The 18,879-nt window shown below is 43.7% G+C and overlaps 1 protein-coding gene across 5 annotated transcripts in view; it reads left to right on the forward strand.

Moving 5' to 3' along the window:
• ncoa1 (nuclear receptor coactivator 1) overlaps positions 1-18,400 on the forward strand; it is a 342,571-nt gene extending 324,171 nt beyond the window's left edge. For 4 of the 5 annotated variants that reach the window (XM_016996548.2, XM_062968794.1, XM_062968795.1 and 1 more), the window contains 9 exons: positions 235-361; positions 2,183-2,351; positions 4,754-5,077; positions 6,322-6,423; positions 8,943-9,348; positions 9,692-9,866; positions 12,054-12,237; positions 12,753-12,839; positions 16,761-18,400. In XM_016996548.2, coding sequence (XP_016852037.2) covers positions 235-361; positions 2,183-2,351; positions 4,754-5,077; positions 6,322-6,423; positions 8,943-9,348; positions 9,692-9,866; positions 12,054-12,237; positions 12,753-12,839; positions 16,761-16,928 — 1,742 coding nt within the window. In that variant the 3' untranslated portion in view covers positions 16,929-18,400. Of the gene's footprint in view, positions 1-234; positions 362-2,182; positions 2,352-4,753; positions 5,078-6,321; positions 6,424-8,942; positions 9,349-9,691; positions 9,867-12,053; positions 12,238-12,752; positions 12,840-16,546; positions 16,609-16,760 lie in introns of all 5 variants that reach the window. The other variant, XM_016996553.2, reaches the window with a different exon arrangement.
• The last annotated feature ends 479 nt before the right edge of the window (positions 18,401-18,879 follow it).

Genomic DNA, 18,879 nt, shown 5'->3' on the forward strand with positions numbered 1-18,879 from the left:
TCATCTCAAAGAAAGCCATAGTAATTTGAGCAGTTTTCAACTCGATTTTTAATTCTTGGTCAAATAGTTTTGGGTAATTTTTCCATTCCTAGTTGAATGTTGCTTGGAATGAAAAAGGTGCTTCTCAACTCTTCTGCTGTAGGAGAAAGGCCCCCCAGTTACTCAAGGCAGTCCTTTCTCATGGTCTGATGGTTTGACATGCATTTCTCTCCCTTTGCTCCCTGCTTCCTTCAGGGTTGCCTGAACTGGAATTGGGAGTCACCGATCATCAGTTTGGACAGCCAACAATGGGAGAACAGCTCCCTTGGGCAGACAACGCCATGACCTCCATCAACCAAGGACCCATAAGCAAGCCAAATGAGTAAGTATACAAGTCCCCTTTCCAAACGATTGTAGTTTTCAAATTTCAGTAAGGATTATGAGCATGGAGTGACATTTAGGAAAACATTATCTAATGTTTTTAATCTGTTTGGAGATTTGGATAGTCATCTTTCATTGAATTAGTTAGTGTTCCCATAGACAAATTGTTAAGGTTCAGAGCAACTCCATGGTAACTTCTGGCAAAAGTTGTTCATTTTGATTGTAGGTCAACTTAGGGATCACTGTTAGTAAAAACTTGAGATGTCTTTACTTGGGACAAGAAAACCAAGTTCATTGCTCACTGGATTTGGAGGTCTGTATTCCTGCCTAGAAAACGTTGTTTTATGCAGCCATCTTGTGCAAGTTTAGCCAAAAAAGGATTCTTTATATCCAGGGTAACTTGGGCTCCCTTGTCTCTTTGACTTTTCAATCCTGGTGTGATACCTTTTATTCCAACTGTTCCAAATTGTGCCATCTAGCGTTCAGAGCTACAACAAACAGCCCAGGCTGTCACTTTCGGAAAGGAATGTGCCATTTCAGTGGATGTCGCCAAGAGACTACTGTAAACATTTCCTGGTTCACTGTTCTTGCTGGTTCCTCAACCACCACACTGTTTTTTAGTGTCCCATCTCTTGCAGTACCCTCCCCTCTTTCCTTGTGAAGAGAAAGCCTTGGAAACCAAAACCTGGCCATATTTGTAATGGGAAAATGTGCTGGGGAGGGGGATTGGGGATATCAGGAGCAGAGAAATTTCTCTTTCCTTTGCCCTGTTGTCTCCCTTCTCAACATGGAAGAACTGGTAGTTATGTTGGAATGTCACTAATGCAGACATGGGCAAATTTCAGCCCTCCAGGTGTTTGGATCTGTTTTGGAGACATTTGCTTGTGGAAGCATTGCCTTATTCTGGACACACTCTTATGTCTTTGCTTTTCCTTTCTTCCTACCTTTGAGGGCTTTGTTTCGCCTTTCTTTTTCCAACCCAGCCATGTTCATTGTTGCCTGTGGGTTTGTGCAGTGTTTTACATGAGATGCTCATCTAGCGCTCCTCAAGAACACTTGGGTCTGGGATCCAAATAAAGTGACATGCTCATTCTTGGCCAGGCCAGGCCAGACAGGAATCCCATTGACTCCAACTAATAGCTATGTGCCTCATAGCCACGTAAAAGGGGGAAACAGCTCTCCAGTTTCATGTACAACAGAACAGTCTTGCATGAAAGAAGTATTTACATGGAGGAGAGGTTTGTTTTCTGCTAATTGTTTTCTCAAAGGTGTCCAAATTTGGATTTGTAAAGAGATTCCATTACCTAAAAGGGGCTGTACAACAGAGAAGTAAAGCCTGGTGCCAATGAAGAGGAGGCTGGAAGGAAAGGAAGAGTTTCAGAGAAATGGGTACAAGTGGGAAAAATAAAGCTATGATGCTGACACAAGCAGACAAAGGGAACAGAGTTCTGACCAGTGATTATATGGGGAACTCCAGTGGAAAGAATGGTGTGCATCATTTGGTGGTGGCAAGATACAGCAAATGTATTTCATTTGCTGTATCTTTCATTTAATGAAGAGGGACAAACCAAGCTTGGATAGTCAAGGGGAAGCAACTATCAGAAGCAAAATGAAGGTATTCCCTCCAGATGGAAAATTTCCTTCAGTCCTGAAACTTCTCTTATTGCAAAGAGTGAGATGTTGGAAACAGTTAATTCCTAGAACTCGTAGATTTGCTGTGTTCCTTTTCCTCTGGTCTCTATCTCTGAATGCTCGACTGATGTTTCAAGCTCCTGCAATGCTAGGCATTCAGTGTCACGGGTTTGTCTCCCCATCCCTGCAGCCACTGCATCACGTCTCAGCTGGACGAGCTCCTGTGCCCCCCAACGACCCCCGAGGGGCGGAACGACGAGAAAGCCCTCCTCGAGCAGCTGGTCTCCTTCCTGAGCGGCAAAGACGAGAACGAACTGGCAGAACTGGACCGCGCTCTTGGCATCGACAAACTGGTCCAGGTACTCAGCTTGGCTCTCAGATGAATTCATTAGTCTCCTGCCTTTCTCCCGGTCTGTAACCCAAGGAGGCTCACAATGTAGGTCAAAACAAAATTCCATCAAAACAAAATTATATGTTCAGTTTAAACAATGATATTTAAACAGTTTAAAAGCAGCAGCAGCAGTAGTGTGAGGCTTCCTGGTGTACCAACAGTTGTTCAATGAAGAGACACTTTATTTTCATAGGACTCTTATTGAGATGCTGTTACCAAATATTCATTTGACTGGAAGGTTTTCCTATGGTTGCATATATAAAGGGTCACATATCAATTGTGCTCAGCACATTCCAATGGGAAGACCAGTTAAAAGGCAAAATAAGGCCTGGCTAAACATCTTTTGCCTGTTTGGAGGAAAAGAGCTGAAAAGTTGATCAAAACATCTTTATTTAGGCCTTGAGGTGTCTAATATGGCTTCCCAAACTCTGTTTAGTTGATTGGAGCAGAGAGTGTGCTGGACATTTGCTGATGTTATGTGCCTTCAAGTCTTTTCCGGCTCATAGTGACCTTATCACGGGGCTTTCTTGGCAAGGTTTGTTCAAAGGGAGTTTGCCTTCTTCTGAGGCCTGACTTGCCAAGGGTCACTGTGGCCAAGCTGAAATTCAGATTGGGACCAAGGCAGTAGTGTCATCCATTTTAAAGATTTTGGGATTGAAGTCAGGCAATTGGCTTATTTCAGCAATCCCGACATGGTAAGAGCTGGAGGGAACTAAAAAGCAAAGCTGAAACAGTGATATCTGCCAAATGAAACTGATTCCTAAAATGTGAAACCATGATGTTTCCCCAACATTTATGGTTTGTTGAGGATCTTTGTATTGACTTGTTCACTGACACAGTTCTCCAAATGCGCCAGTTGGGTGTCCCCAAAACTGAAACTGAGCCAGAAACCAACTACCACCAAAGTTAGCTCAGAGCCCCAGATAAAAACCAACTTGCCCTTTCCTAAGCTTCATATTTGCATTTACTTTGGATAAATTGAAAGATATGTAATATCTCCTGCCACTTTAAGATAATTCAGAAGTAGATGTGAGAACCCAAATTTCTTCCAACAGGGACAGCATCTGTTTTGATTTGTTGCTGCTGCAGAAAAACCTCAAAATGTAATACACCCTGCTCCTTTACTTGTGCTACTGGCATAGTAAAAGCCATTTCAGAGGTGGAAAGACACACACAGATCGCTTCAATGTCATAGGTGTGCACTAAAAATGCCCTATGGCAAGGATCAAGTTCATAGAAGCCATGACTGCTATACAGGAATCTTTCCTTTTGAGGAATGGCTGCTGTTCCTGGTTGGTCTCCATGCCTGGGTTTGCTTTTGGGTAGCCACCTGTCAACTTATAGCAACCTCATAAATTGTATAGGGTTTTCTCAGGCAAGGAATCCTCAGAAGTGGTTTTGCCCATTTCCTCCTCTGAAATAGAGGGATCCATTGCTGTTCCATCCAGAGACTAAGAAGGGTTTAATCCAGTTTAGCTTCCAAGATTATTATCTGGGGCTGAAAATGAATATTTGTATGCAGCGTCCTCCTATATTTGTACATCCATTATTTTGTTGTTGTTGTTATAGGTTGTCAGGGACTCAACTGCTCTGCTCAAGACTTGCAAACTTTGAGCAACTGTAACTTCCTGATTGAATCAAAGGACCAGCATTATTCTGGGGAAATTTTCATTAGGGTTTTCTGCCCAGAAAACATATTTCCTCCACAGAAAAATCATAGAAAAATCAGATGTATTTCTGGACAGAAAAATACTCTAGAAAACTTCAGGAGGTGTGAATATTGGGAGCAAACTACAACAATCTCGCTTATCTAGTAGTCTTCTTGATGGGGTTTCCTGAGAAGTTGGGAAGCATTTTGACTGCAAAGAAATAACAGCAAACATTGCTTCTTGCCACAGGAAGAGGGTTTCCCACCATCTTGAAGAGTCTTCAAAGTGTGTTGTGTGTTTGTCCATTGATGTGTGACTGTGTTGAAACTTTAGGAATATTTGGAGCAGAGTAGATTGCAGCATAGCTAGTGCCATATATGCTGGGAAACAGAAGAGAAAGTATGCAAAATGTTTTGGTAAGGTTTAAAACAGGGAAAGCTGACTTTTATTGCTGCAATAATACATCTCAGATAAAAGAGTAGATAGGCAAAAGAAAGTTAGGAAACTTTGATCTCAAATACTGACTCTAATTCAGGCATGGGCAAACTTCAGCACTCCGGGTGTTTTGGACTTCAGCTCCCGCAATTCCTCACAGCCTACCAGCTGTTAAGAATTGTGGGAGTAGAAGTCCAAACACCCGGAAGGCTGAAGTTTGGCCATACTTGCTCTATATCGAAGTCTTGAGGCTTCTCCACTTACGCCTATTTCCCTCACTGCACAGGGAGGTGGCCTAGAAGCGCTGACAGAGAGGTTCCAGCCACAGCAAGCGGCGCCTGCCCCACCACCCATGGCCATGGACCAGAAGCCCAGCTTGTACCCGCAGCCTTACCCCTCGGCCTCCCCCAACGCCAACCTCGCCGGCCCCTTCCAGGGCATGGTCAGGCAGAAGCAGTCTTTTGGGCCCATGCCGGTCCAGGTCCCGCCGCCTCGGGGGGCCTTCCCGACCAACATGGGGATGCAGCCACGGCAGGCTCTCAGCCGGCCCCCCACGGCCCCCAACCAGTTGCGCCTGCAGCTGCAACAGAGGCTCCAGGGACAACAGCAGGTGAGTCCGGACGTCGTGTTGGTATTCACGCCCCATGCCTTCTGCTCCTGCTAGTGTTCCCTCCCTCTCTACATGGGCCTCCTAAACAATAACATGAGGTCAGGTCCATTTTGGGAAGTGTTTGAGGAAACTCTGGCTGCTTCCACATTGAGCTGTGCTCCTTTTCCTGCCTGAGCTGGAGTCAAATACACTGCAGATCTACTTGTAGCTCCTTTGCTTTTCCTTCCTGTACAAATAACTCTCCTGGGCTGCATCTACACAGGGCATGGGCAAACCAGCCCTCCAAGTGTTTTGGACTTTATTTTATTTTTTATTTTTATTTACAGTAATTATATTCCACCCTTCTCACCCCGAAGGGGACTCAGGGCAGATCACATTACACATATAAGGCAAGCATTCAATGCCTTAACATAGAACAAAGACAAAACAAACGCAGGGCTCCGAGCTAGCCTCGAACCCATGACCTCTTGGTCAGAGTGATTTGTTGCAGCTGGCTGCAGCTGGTTGCTCAACAGCCTGCACCACAGCCCGGCCCACTGCTAGGCTGGTAGGAATTGTAGGAGTTGAATTCCAAAACGCCTGGATGGCCAAAGTTTATCCATGCCTGATCAATTATTGAATTAATGTAGCACTTTAATTCAGTGCTCATGGTTCCATGCTATGGAATCATTGGAGTTGTAGTTTTACAAGGTATTTAGCCTTTTGTGCTAAAGAGATATCCGGTACCTGACTAAACTTCAAATCTCAAGATTCTATAGCAGTGAGATATGGCATTAATTCGACAGACTATATACACTTCAAGTGTTCATTCTTGTTCCTCTTGAGAGCCAGGAGTTAGCTTTACCGTAAAGGGAAAGAGAAGCTGTAAATGCAGGGTGTTGATTTTTGTTGTTTTGGCTTTTTTTAGATATTAAAGCTTCCTTAGAACATTTAAAAACAAGTGTTTAAGTAGAAAAAGGTCTGGAAAAGTGACCAAGGAAATCCCAAATAGAAGATTCCCAGTTCTGGTTGATTATCAGTGTCTCCCCTACAATGCTAAATTACAGAAGTGAAGGGAATTTTCTTTTGGGAGGTGGAATGTTTATTTGGATGATGCATTACCTCAATCCCTTCCTTAGCTACACTTTTGCTCCCACTTCCCCCTTCATTCCCCTCTACGTATTTTTTTTTAACCTATGGTAGCAACTTGATCTCACAGTTTCTGTGGGGAGCCTCTAACATCTCTCTCCTTGCTTTCCCTCCAGCTGATACACCAAAATCGGCAAGCAATCCTGAACCAATTTGCTGGGAACCCTCCGGGCAGCATGGGCATGAGGCCCAGCATGCAGCAACAAATTGCAGGGCAGGTAAACATCAGACCCCTCTTTTGCCACGGTGCTTCCAGTGGACTCTAGGGCAGGCATGAGTAAACTTGGGCCCTCCAGGTGTTTTGGATTTCAACTTCCACCATTCCTAACAGCCTATTGGCTGTTAGGAATGGTGGGAGTTGAAGTCCAAAACACCTTGAGGGCCCAAGTTTGCCCATACCTGCTCTAGGACCACTGCTGCTTCAGTTGGGTTTCTCTACCACTTGGGATCAAAGGCATGGTCTGCACAACCTTGGGGAGGGTAGTCTTATAGGCATCAAGGGGGAAGTGCCTGTAACAACAGCTAGTCTTCACAATTGGCCCTGGAGGGGGCTGGAAAGCAAATGGTGTTCCTCCATATTTTTATGTCCTTGCTGCCCACCCTCACACCCCAAAAAAAGCCTTGACAGCTACTGTACCAAAAGATATGAAGTAGAAATATTTGCTTTTGGATGACACCTAGGAACCCTTCTGGGTTGCTGTGTGGTTGCCCAGAACCCATTCCTTTTAGAGGCTGCCACGATCCAAAAAATTACCTTGGTTGCTTGTAATGCCTCTTTCTTGGCCAGCTTTGTGGAGCTTCTGTAAATTGGCAGCCGTCAAATAAAGAGCCATATTTATTGCCTTACTTGCTGAGGTGACACCCCCTCTCCAGTAGTAGCCAAACAGCTGTTTTCTAGAGTTTATTGGGCACCAAATGTGTACCTCTTTCTTGTTTATTAATGCTTAAACTATAGGACATTTGTCTACAAATAAATAAATACAACATAAAACTACTCCATAAAATAATTAGCATTTAACTGTTCCATATTACAGTTCATTACAATTACAATTTAGTTTTAACACATTAAATATAAACAACAATATTAACATTCAGATTAGATAAAATTTAGTCAGCTAAGAGCATCCCCACATCAATCAACTGCAATATCAGCAATAAATTTAGCCTGGATTTTCATTGCTGCCAATGCAAGAAGAGAAACATTGTGAGTCACCAAAGGAGATAAAAAATCTCTGGCACACTGTGGGAATTAGATGAGACATAAGAGATCATAAAATCATAAGAGTTGGAAAAGGGCACATGCCATCCAGGCCAGCCCCCTGCCATGCGGGAACACAGAATCAATTTTGTTTCTTGGTTTTGATTATAATGAGCAGAAGAGCAAATAATGCGGCAAATCCTCAGTTTCTGGGGCAGTAAGTGTAGAATTAAGAAATGTAAAATAAATCTATAAAAGACAGAACTTTGTGGCATTCAGCCATTTTAAAACCGCAGAAGCTAAAAGTAGTAAAAGGAAGAATTTTATGTGGAAGGAGGCCAACTTGGATACAGAGTGCTTCATCTTCTTGTGGAGCGCTGCCCTTTCAGTGATCTCTTCTTCTTCCTCTTCCTAAACTTGAGCCCTCCAGGTGTTTTGGACTTCAACTCCCACAATTCCTAACAGCCGGTAGGCTGTTAGGAATTGTGGGAGTTGAAGTCCAAAACACCTGGAGGGCTCAAGTTTGCCCATGCCTGCTCTATATCTTATTATTATTATTATTTTATTTTTATATCCCACCACCATCTCCCCAAAGGGACTTGGAGCAGCTTACAAACAGGACCAAGCCCAACACAAGGTTACGAGCTAAAAACACATTTAGAAACCCAACAAACATAGCGATCTTATTAAAAACACATTTAGAAACACAATAAACATAGTGAACAATTAAAAATGGCAGAATATAAAAATAACCATAAAATAAATCAAAACAATCGCAATAACCAGAACCAGGGATAAGGTGAGCAAGATTGGAAATTGGAGAGAGCTGGGCAAGGGCTTGTGCAAATAGCAGATTATAGGGCCAGGGGTGGGATAAAGTGCTAAGTTCACTGTAATGGTCAGTTTGGGCTGAGTATTCATAGACAGAGGCCTAATCATTATCAAACGCACACTGGAACATCCTGGTTTTGAGGTCCCTGCGGAACAATGGCTTCAAACTACAAGAAAGGAGATTCCACCTGAACATCAGGAAGAACTTCCTAACTGTGAGAGCTGTTCGGCAGTGGAACTCTCTCCCCTGGACTGTGGTGGAGGCTCCTTCTTTGGAGGCTTTTAAGCAGAGGCTGGATGACCATCTGTCGGGGGTGCTTTGAATGCGATTTCCTGCTTCTTGGCAGGGGGTTGGACTGGATGGTCCATGAGGTCTCTTCCAACTCTACTATTCTATGATTCTAGGTGGACAGAGTCAGGGCTAACCTAATATCTCGAGATAGAGTTCCAGAGCTGGGGGGGGGGCCACCATCGAGAAGGCCCTCTCTCTCATCCCAGCCAACCATGCTTGAGAGAAGGGCCTCCTCAGCAGATCTTAGGGTCCACACCAGTTCATAGAGGAAAATGCGGTCACGAAGGTAGGCAGGACCCGAACCATGTAGGGCTTTGTAGGTATTAACCTGCACCTTAAATTGGGACTGGAAACTTATCGGCAACCAGTGGAGCTGTTTTGAGGCCTGTCCTAACTTCTCTGCCCTCTCTCCTCAGCCGCCGCTCAACGCACAAATGCTGGCCCAGCGCCAGCGCGAACTCTACAGCCAGCAGCACCGGCAGAGGCAACTCATGCAGCAGCGTGCCATGCTCATGCGGCAACAGCAGAGCTTCGGGAGCAGCCTCCCTCCTTCAGCCGGGGTCCCGGTGCCCATGGGGGCTGGGCGCCTCCCCCAGGCCCCCCCTCAGCAGTTCCCCTTCCCCCCCAACTATGGTACGAATCCAGGGAACCCCCCAGCCTCCACCAGCCCCTTCTCGCAGCTGGCGGCGTCCAACCCGGAGGCGGCCCTGGCCAGCCGGAACAACATGGTGAACAGGGGCATGATGGGGAGCGTCGGGGGACAGTTCGGCACCAACATGAGCCCTCAGATGCAGCAGAACATCTTCCAGTATTCGGGGTCAGGTGCGTCATTGTCCTGGGATGGGATGGAGGAGGATGGCCATGACCAAAACTAAGTGGGGTGGGTTGGTTGTTCAGCAAACTAAGAATCACAGCCCTTGTTGTGTTCAAAGTAGAGATAGACAGAGTCTTTGAAGAGAAGGAGGCTGTTTGAGAATGAGGAAAACTAACAAGGAGAACACAGGGAACATTGTTCTTTTTTGTGGTCTTCATGTCTCACACATAGACCCACCAATGGGATGAAAATGCCCCATGTTTGAATCCCCTCAGATTTCACAGAATCCCCAGTGTCCTTAGCTGTTCACCAAGTTCATCGGAAGGGTTGCTGTTTCCTCTCGTCCTGCAGGGATGGGTCAGCAAGGGGAGGCAGCCTTTGCCCCTTCGCTCAGCCCTGGCAGCCCCTTGATGTCGCCCCAGATCCCTCCCTCACAGAGCCCCATGCTCCAGTCGGCCCCACCCACGCCGGGCTACCAGTCGCCCGACATGAAGACCTGGCAGCAAGGAGCCATGGGGAATAACAGGTATGTGGCCTCACGTCCTTACTCTGGAAATCCATATTTCAGTAGTAGTAGTATTTTTTTTTCTACTGTCAGCCCTCCACATTTATTGGGTCCCTATATCGAAGGTATGGGCAAAACTGAGCCCTCCAGGTGTTTTGGACTTCAACTCTCACAATTCTTAACAGCCTACTGACTATGGAATTGCATTAGAGCAGTGGTTCTCAATCTGTCAGTCACCAGGTGTTTTCACCTACAACTCCCAGAAATTCCAGGGCCTCCAGCGGTTAAGATTTCTGGGAGTTGAAGGCCAAAACATCTGAGTACCCACAGGTTGCGAAACACTGCTTTAGAGGACTTTTAGAGGTGTTCTCTCTAGACATCTTTAGAGTCTGTAGAGTCACACTGGATGATCCAGAGATTCCTTGAGAGAACATTTTAAATCGAATGCCTGAATAAGCAAATGTACTTACTTCTCCCCCTCCTCCTCCTTCCTCTTCTCCTTCTTAATCTCAGCAAAATTTTGGTGGGGAGGAAGATGACCACAAAAGATCTACATTCAATTGTTGACTCGACTGTGAAATCAGTGGGAACATGGGAATGTAAACCTGTTGAATCATTGGAAACATGGGAATTTAGCATTCACGTTAATTCCTTTGTTTGTATGCCCCCTTTGCAAATGTATTAAAGCAAAATAGTTTCTGTAGGGGCAAGAGATTGGCCAGATGTAAAATAATAAAGAGTGTCTCAAGGGTTTTTTTTTCTCAGAGTAGCCCTATACTCCTCAACCTAAAGAGTTGCTTTAGGGGAGGTAATAGGTAATCACACAAATACATAAAGCAGAAACTGAAGAAATATGAACATTTGTAGGTTTACACATGCCTCCAATTATATATAAAATATGTCAGATATGGACTATTATATTAAATTAGATCATTTGTGAACAGAAGACAACACTTGCAAAACACTTTTGACCTGCAAGGGTTTAATAAAAGGTTTTCCAACAGTGGGTGGGTATGTTGACTGTATTGTCGAAGACCATGAAAGCCTTCGACAATACGATTTTCCAACACTTAGCCTCTTAAATGTTCAGAGTCAGAGGCAGGATGTTATACCTTTAGAGAGGAGGTTCCCCATTTTTTGTGTTCTATTTCATTGTAATGATAATTTGGAGGCAGACAAGAAGGGAGTTATGGCTTCCTGTTTTCTACTTCCAAAATCCACTTCCTGGTCCCAGATAAAGCAAACCCAAAAATCAATTATAAGTGGGTTTTCTCTAGTTCAAGGTTTATCAACCAGAATTCCGTGAAAGGTCACTAGGGAAAATTCTGTGAGAAATCATGATTGCGGCTCTGGGGGGGGGGGGGGGAGGGGGGGAGGTGTTATGTTTTTTAAATAATAGATTCAATGCTTCCTGAAATCTGTTTTTGGTTGCTAACTGTTGATCCTGAAGGAGACATTTTAAAAACCTTTTAAAAATTCATGAATGGAGCCTGAGAGTTGATTGCACTTAGCAGTGTGAACTCTTCAAAGCCTAGAGTCCCATCCCAATTGAGAACTTAAACTACAGAAACACGTAGTAGGCAGCAATTGAGCAACTGAAGGTTTTGGCATAAAACACAAAGAAGCCAATAAGGAGCAAGTATTGTTTCCAAACCATGTACGTTGGTTGCACTTGTCCTTTGCATCTTGTTATCAGCAGAACATGTCAAGATGTTTTGGAACATATCTCAGAATGTTTTGTACATGTTTAGATTAACTTGAAATTGCTTTCTAAGCAAGCTGTTCTTTTCAACAAGCCTTTTCATCAGTTGCAGTCACTTTTGGATTGATTGATTGGTTGCATTTCTATGTTACCTTTCTCCCAGAGTGGTATCCAAGATAGATTCCAAATATATCCAGAGCAGTCCAAAGCTAAGCCTACCTGGTTTGCTCATCCTATCCTTGAATTTCATATGCAGGGCTCATAGAATTTGTGCTTGTTTTATTTGACCAAAACCCTGTTGTTGAAAAATCTCAGCAATTGCATAGCTAGCACAAACTAAGACTATTTTGCAATCTTGGGTTCACGTGGACATGGAAGGACCCTATGTGATGGCAGCGGACATAAATCTAAAAGCAAGGGGAAAGTCTCCTGTATCCAATATAGGGTTTTTTAGGAATGTGATTTGTTTTGGAAATGTTGCCTGACCCTCCTCTCTTTGGCCGTAGCGTCTTTGGCCAAGCTGGGCAGAGCCAGCCCTCACCCGCCCAACAGGGAATGTACAACAACATGAGCATCACCGTCTCCATGGCTGGAGGGAATGCCAATGTCCAGAACATGAACCCGATGGCTGGGCAGATGCCCATGAGCTCCCTGCAGATGCCCGGCATGAACCAGCTGTGTCCTGAGCAGGTGAGTGGGGCCAGGATGGGCCTTTCCAGGGGCATGGCTCAATAAGTAAACAAAAGCAGAATTCCCATATCTAGAGAATGCAATCCACAACCGAATGCTTTAAATCAGGGGCTAAGAACAGGCAGTTCATCAGTTACTGCCAGACTATGACCCCCATCCTCTCATTAGCTGTGCTGGCAAGAGTTGTTTGGCCACACTGGATTTTGGATACTACACTGAATGGGGCTTGATCCACCACATTCTTCAAGCCAGTTTGAGCCATCCAAATCTGGGGTGAGGAATGCCCTGCTTGTTTCTCCTTTGAAACTGCCATAGAGAAGAACCCCAGAGAAATGGGAATGCAAGCTGCAATCTAGCAGGGTGTTTCATCTGCAAAGCAGAGTTTTCTGATAGTTTTCTGAATGAAGGTGTTGCCATACTTTGACTTGTAGCAAGCCATTCTGATCATGGGAATTGGGAGAGGAAATCTGACGGAATGCTTTCTGAATTCACTCCCTCTTTCTGCTTTCTCTCAGGTGAACGACCCATCTCTCAGACCCTCAGGCCTCTACTGCAACCAGCTCTCCTCTGACCTTTTGAAGACAGAAGCTGATGGCGCACAGGTCAGTAATGCTCTCCTTTGCACATAAGGGCCTCGGGGAAGCCTGTCTTGGCTGCTCACATTCCCTTGGGGCAACCTCTGGCCATTGAGATTCAAAACGCCATACTGTTGAAGGAGATTGGAATTGAAATGGACTTGAGGCAGTCATACATCAGACATTTCCATTCTTAGTCCAGGCATTTTGCCTGGCAGAATCAGGTTGGACTGGATGGGCCTCGTGATCTTTTATGATTTTCCTCCCAAGCTCTTTTGGCTCTCTAGCTGTTGAAAAGATACCAGGATGGCTGTAAGTCCAGCCCAAAGTTGTTCTCAGCCAGACAAAGGAGAGTAGAAAGATTGAGGTTGATCACAGGCAAAGATCTTGGCCAGTCTGTGTTCTTGGGCCTGTTTTTTTTTTTAATTTTTAGAAAGATGCTTCTATATTGCCTTTTAGGCAGGCCTCCAAAATCAGCTTCCATAAAACTTTGAAATGAATCAACAGCAAAAAGAATAGTGTGGGAGAAAAAAGGTGAGCTACTTAATGCACTCTTTTCCTTCTTCCAAATGCAGTCATCCTGGAGGACAGCCAAAGGCAGTGCCAATCTTAAAACAAGCAGCTGAATTGAAGCAGATATGGACAAGGGAATGGGGTGGTGGCTCCTCACATAGCTGAGTATCATATATGAAATGGGATGACTGCGCTCAGCCAGGTGTCTGCATACCTGTGCCATCCATTGAGTTCTGCCACAGGCCTACCATGGCAAAACAAGCATCCCCAATGATTTTTTTAAAAAGTGATTTATTGATTAAATTGCTTTTGACAATTCATATTTTTAGCAGTATTTTTCTCACACTGAGGAAATTTTTCAACATTCTAGTGTATTTAAAATACAGGACAAACATCCTCAAGTCAATTCCCAGTTATAATGTCTGTTCACAGTCAGTTGGTTACTATGTCCCTACCAGAAGACCACTCAAACTTTAATCTATGCTCTAAAACACCAAAAGTCCCACATTAGGGGAAAGACAGAATATAAATTAAATCAATAGAATAGATTTGTCTATTTAACCCTTCAACACACCCCATCCTTTCCTGCTCTGTGCGGCAGAACTTCAACCAAAAAATACAGAAAGGACACCTAACGGTACCTCTCCTGATCATCTATTTGGTAAATAAAGTAAGGTGATAGGATCAGTGGGACTAATGCTCTAAGGCAGGCATGGGCAAACTTCAGCCCTCCAAGTGTTAGGAATTTTGGAAGTTGAAGTCCAAAACACCTGGAGGGCTGAAGTTGACCCATGCCTGCTCTAAGGAATCTATTTGCCACCATTCTAAGCACCGATGAAAGTCATAGTTCCATTAACTACATTTTTAAAAAAGAAGTTGCTCTTATCCATAAAAATACCTAAAGACTGGGAGAGAGCCCTGTCTGCAATGTCTATAGCCATGGAAACTGCTTTGACATCACTGCTGTCATGTTCAGAGAGTTATATACTCTTCATCCAGTTGCAACTGGCTGAAAATATTTACTCTGGCTTTGTAGCAAACCTCCCTCTTCAGTTTTGAACCTTTCCTTGCAGTAAAGCCAATGCTCCTGGGCCATAAGGACTCCTCCATCATGGGACATGTTGCCTCTGTAACGGAAGGGAGTCACAGATACAGCGCATTGCTATTATAGGTGTTTGAGGGGGGTGGAGTGGGAAAATTCACCTGGACCACTCCTGTTTTAGGGGGAAGCACCAAGCAAACTTTCAAGCAAAACCATTCAAGAGGTTTCTTTCTGTCTTTCTGCCTTCCTCTTGAGTTTCTGCCTCAGTCCAACTTCTGTGGCCCAAGGTGGGATGAGGGAGACCCTTCCATTTTGCGCCTTCCTCAAAAACATTTCTAGACTCAGAGCCTCCTTCACACCACACCATTATAACACTTTGATACCACTGTTAACTGCCATCTTATAGAATCATGAGGTTCTTAGTTTTGTGAGGTATTCAGGCAAACAGTGGCCCCGACACCTGGATAATTTTTCCCCCCAAGGAAGTGAGAAATATGGGCAAAGACATATGGTCCCTGGGCAGAATAAGGGGAAAAAATACTGCTGAGCCTTTGCATCAAGAATTTTGGGAAGCACTGATTTACATTTTCTCATCTCAATTCTACCTTAATACTTGTGCATTCTGTTGTAATATTTGTTTGTAGGGTAGTTTAGATTACATTTTCTAGTGTTTCCAGCCACAATTTTGTCTCAATCAGAAGATAAAAGTATGTAAATAATACCAACAACAACAACAACAATAATAATAATAATAATAATAATAATAAAATCCAGCATATCTATCTTGTTTGTTGTCATAATATAATAATAATAATAATAATAATAATAATAATAATAATAATAATAATAATAATAATTCCAAGCAATATATCTCTTGTTCCTCGTCATCAAACTGCAAATCCCATTATTACATAGGATCTGAACATGGCAGTTAAAACATCATCAGAGTGCAGTTAATTGTGCATTTTAAATTGCATTGGTTGCATCTCAATCAGAAGATAAAAGTGGGATGTAATAATAATGCAATTTCCAGCAGAGCTCTTATATCTCACCACCAAACTGCAAATTCCATTGTTCCACACAATGCAGACGTGGTAGTCAAAATATCACTGCAACGTGGTTAATTGTATATTTTGAATTCTATTTTTTAATGTCACGAGCCACTTTGCATCTCAATTACAAGATAGAAGTGAGATCTAATAATAATAATAATAATAATAATAATAATAATAATTTTAATAAGAATAATAATAGTAGGATGTTGCCATCCCAGGTGACAGTTGCATTGACGAAAAACAACAGGAAAAAAATCAGCCACTAGCAGGACCTCAAGATTGAACTTCAAAGACTCTGGCAGAAACCAGTGCAGGTGGTCCTGGTGGTGATGGGCACATTGGGTGCCGTGCCAAAAGATCTCAGCCGGCATTTGAAAGCAATAGACATTGACAAAATCACGATCTGCCAACTGCAAAAGGCCACCCTGCTGGGATCTGCGTGCATCATCCGAAAATACATCACACAGTCCTAGACACTTGGGAAGTGTTCGACTTGTGATTTTGTGATATGAAATCCAGCATATCTATCTTGTTTGCTGTGTCATACAATAATAATGATGATTATGATGTTGATGATGATGATAACATCAATAATAACTGGGATTTGCGCACATCATCCAAAAATATATCACACAGTCCTAGACACTTGGGAAGTGTTTGACTTGTGATTTTGTGATACGAAAACCAGCATATCTGTCTTGTTTGCTGTGTCATTCAATAATAATAATATAATTTCCAGCAAAGTTCTCTTATCTCACCACCAAATTGCAAACCCCATAGAATGCAGACGTGACAGTTAAAAGTATCACCAAACGGTGAGTCCCATGAGTCCATAATAGGAGCAGAAGGGGCAGTCAAAGCGTCATCAGAGTGGTGTAAATCACGCCTGGGTCAGCTTCAGCCATCCCTCCAGGTGTTTTGGACTTCAACTCCTCCAATTCCTAACAGTCTACCAGCTGTTAAGAATTGTGGAATTTGAAGTCCAAAACACCAGGAGGGAGGGCCGAAGCTGGCCCAGGCCTGGTATGAATTGTGCCTGACTTGAATTCAAGAGAAACATGAACGTTTTGCTTCTTTCTTTCCGAGCTCTGACCCAAATGAGTGCAGCGGTTTTCTTTTTGTAGGGCAAGAAGACAGAAGAGTTCTTCTTCTCTGTGGTGACTACAGGCTAGAGGCATTCTCTCTAGTGAGTTTCCACTTCACCGTAGCTTCCTGCTCCGCCATTGGCCCGCCTGGGGCCTCCCCTCCATATTCCTGCGCCCGGCTAACAGGATCTGTCTCCTCTCTCCCTCCTTCCCTCTCCCCGCCTTCCTTCTCTCTCTCTCTCCCTGCCGGCAGGTCCAGCAGGTCCAGGTCTTTGCGGACGTCCAGTGCACGGTCAACCTGGTGGGCGGAGACCCCTACCTGAATGCGCCCGGCCCGGTGGGGGGCCAGAAGACCCCGGGGGGCTCCCAGACGCCGCAGGCCCAGCAGAAAAGCCTCCTTCAGCAGCTACTGACTGAATAGCCCCGCTTTTCGACAACAACAACAAACAAACAAAAGAGAAAAAAAGGAATGTGAAATTTAAATAATAATAATTAAGACGTACAGAGATATATATAAATATATAAATATATATTATATATTTTTCTGAGATTTTTGATATCTCAAAAAAAACTTGCAGCCATTCTTCTTCTTCTTCTTCTTCAGCTCTGGTAGTGTTTGGAGCAAAATAATATGTTTTCCTTTCTATCTTTTTCTTTTTTTAAAAAAAAAAAGAGGTGTTGGATGTCAGCAAAAGAGCGACAAGACGGAACAGTTGAGCCAAAATTTAGAGATGATCCTTATTTTTGTAATCAGTTGCTGGCTTCTTATCCCTGATGGAGGTTCTTTGCGGGGTGGAGGGGCAAAAAGGCATTTTGCTGGGCGTTTGGGGAGAGGAAGAGGAGGATTTGGGTTCTCAGTTTCAGCTGGATCTGTCACTGATTTGCGCCTTCAGCCAAACAGGAACCAGGGGAACAATCATGTCCGTCTCTTCTCTGGGAAGGGACGCTTTCCGCTGTTAAAAACACGCACCCTTCGCCCAATCGCCTGCCCCCATCCCCAACCCGTTTGTGCAATCAGCTTTTTCTAGCAATCGTGAATTTGTCCGTTTTAAAGGAAAGAAAAATGATAAGAATGATGATGATGATAATAATAATAATGACAGAGTATTTTGACCCACCCATTTCGCCACACCCCTATGTTTTATTACTTGGTATATAGACCGCCTCCCTAAAGTGTGAAAAAGAGGCCTCTGTATATATATATGAGAAACAGGGTGGGTTGGACTCTCACACAAAAACTAATATAATAATAATTTTTGAAAATAAAGTACAGTTTGGGGGAATAATTGCAATATTTTTAGGGGGAGGGAGGAAGAGGCAACAGCCGCTCTGAGAGCAATGCACCAAGTGCCCTCCGGACCGCCGTCCTTCCATTCATTTCCATGGGATTTATGGCCCAAGTCCTGTCCAAATGACGGGAAGGACGCACAGCTCTCAGCCAAGTCGCCTCCTCCAGCCACTATTGTAGATATTTAAAAAGAAAAAAAATCAGATTAAAATTAAGCAGTCGGTTTTCTGCTTTGATTCTGTTTAACAGCCAAAGTAGCTTAAAACTATTTAAAAATAATATTGATTATGACTATAATTTTTTTTAAAGGCATTTCTTTGCGGAACGGGAGGCAAGCTTATTCTTTGCTCCCCCCGTTTCAGGCCTTTCAATGTAAATAGCTCAAAAAACAAACAAACTTCTTGTATGATTTGGTTTCCTTCTTCTCTTTTTAGTTCTAAGGGGTTGCTCTTAAATAGCATTGCTTTTTGGAGGGGGCGGGTGGGGAGGGCGTTCTTTCTTTCCTCTTTCTGGAATTTTGTTGGATGTGTGAAAAACAAAAAAACTGTGTAGCTTTTTGTTAATTGAATTTGCAAGAGTTTAAAAAAAACAAAGAGACAAAACGATTGTGGCTGACGTTGCCTTATTCCTTATAGACTTGGGAAGACGGGTTGGAAGAGAAAGATCATCTGCAAGGGCTTTGGGGAGAAGGTGGCTGGGAATCCAAAGGAGCTCTTCGATGCAGGGACCGGGTAGCAATATTTCCCCTTTGTGCTGCTGTTCTGTCTCCCAAAATATTCCCTGGCTTTGCGCTCATTGGTCACACTACTCTTGGTCATTTCTCAATTGTTCTATTTTCCCACCATTCTAAAAGGTCAAGATGCTACTTTTACAAGTTTATTTATTTTGTGTCAGAAGCATTGCATAAATAAACAAGTATAAAACTGATAAAATAGAGAGAACACAAGCGGCCAAATAATTTTAGACCAAAAATGGGCAACAGCGATCACGTGATCTGTAGCTTTAGACTAGTGGCTCTCAACCTGTGGGTCCCCAGGTGTTTTGGCCTTCAACTCCCAGAAATCCTGGTAAACTGGCTGTTAGG

This window comes from Anolis carolinensis, chromosome 1 (assembly GCF_035594765.1).
Source record: "Anolis carolinensis isolate JA03-04 chromosome 1, rAnoCar3.1.pri, whole genome shotgun sequence".
Taxonomy (NCBI): domain Eukaryota; kingdom Metazoa; phylum Chordata; class Lepidosauria; order Squamata; family Dactyloidae; genus Anolis; species Anolis carolinensis.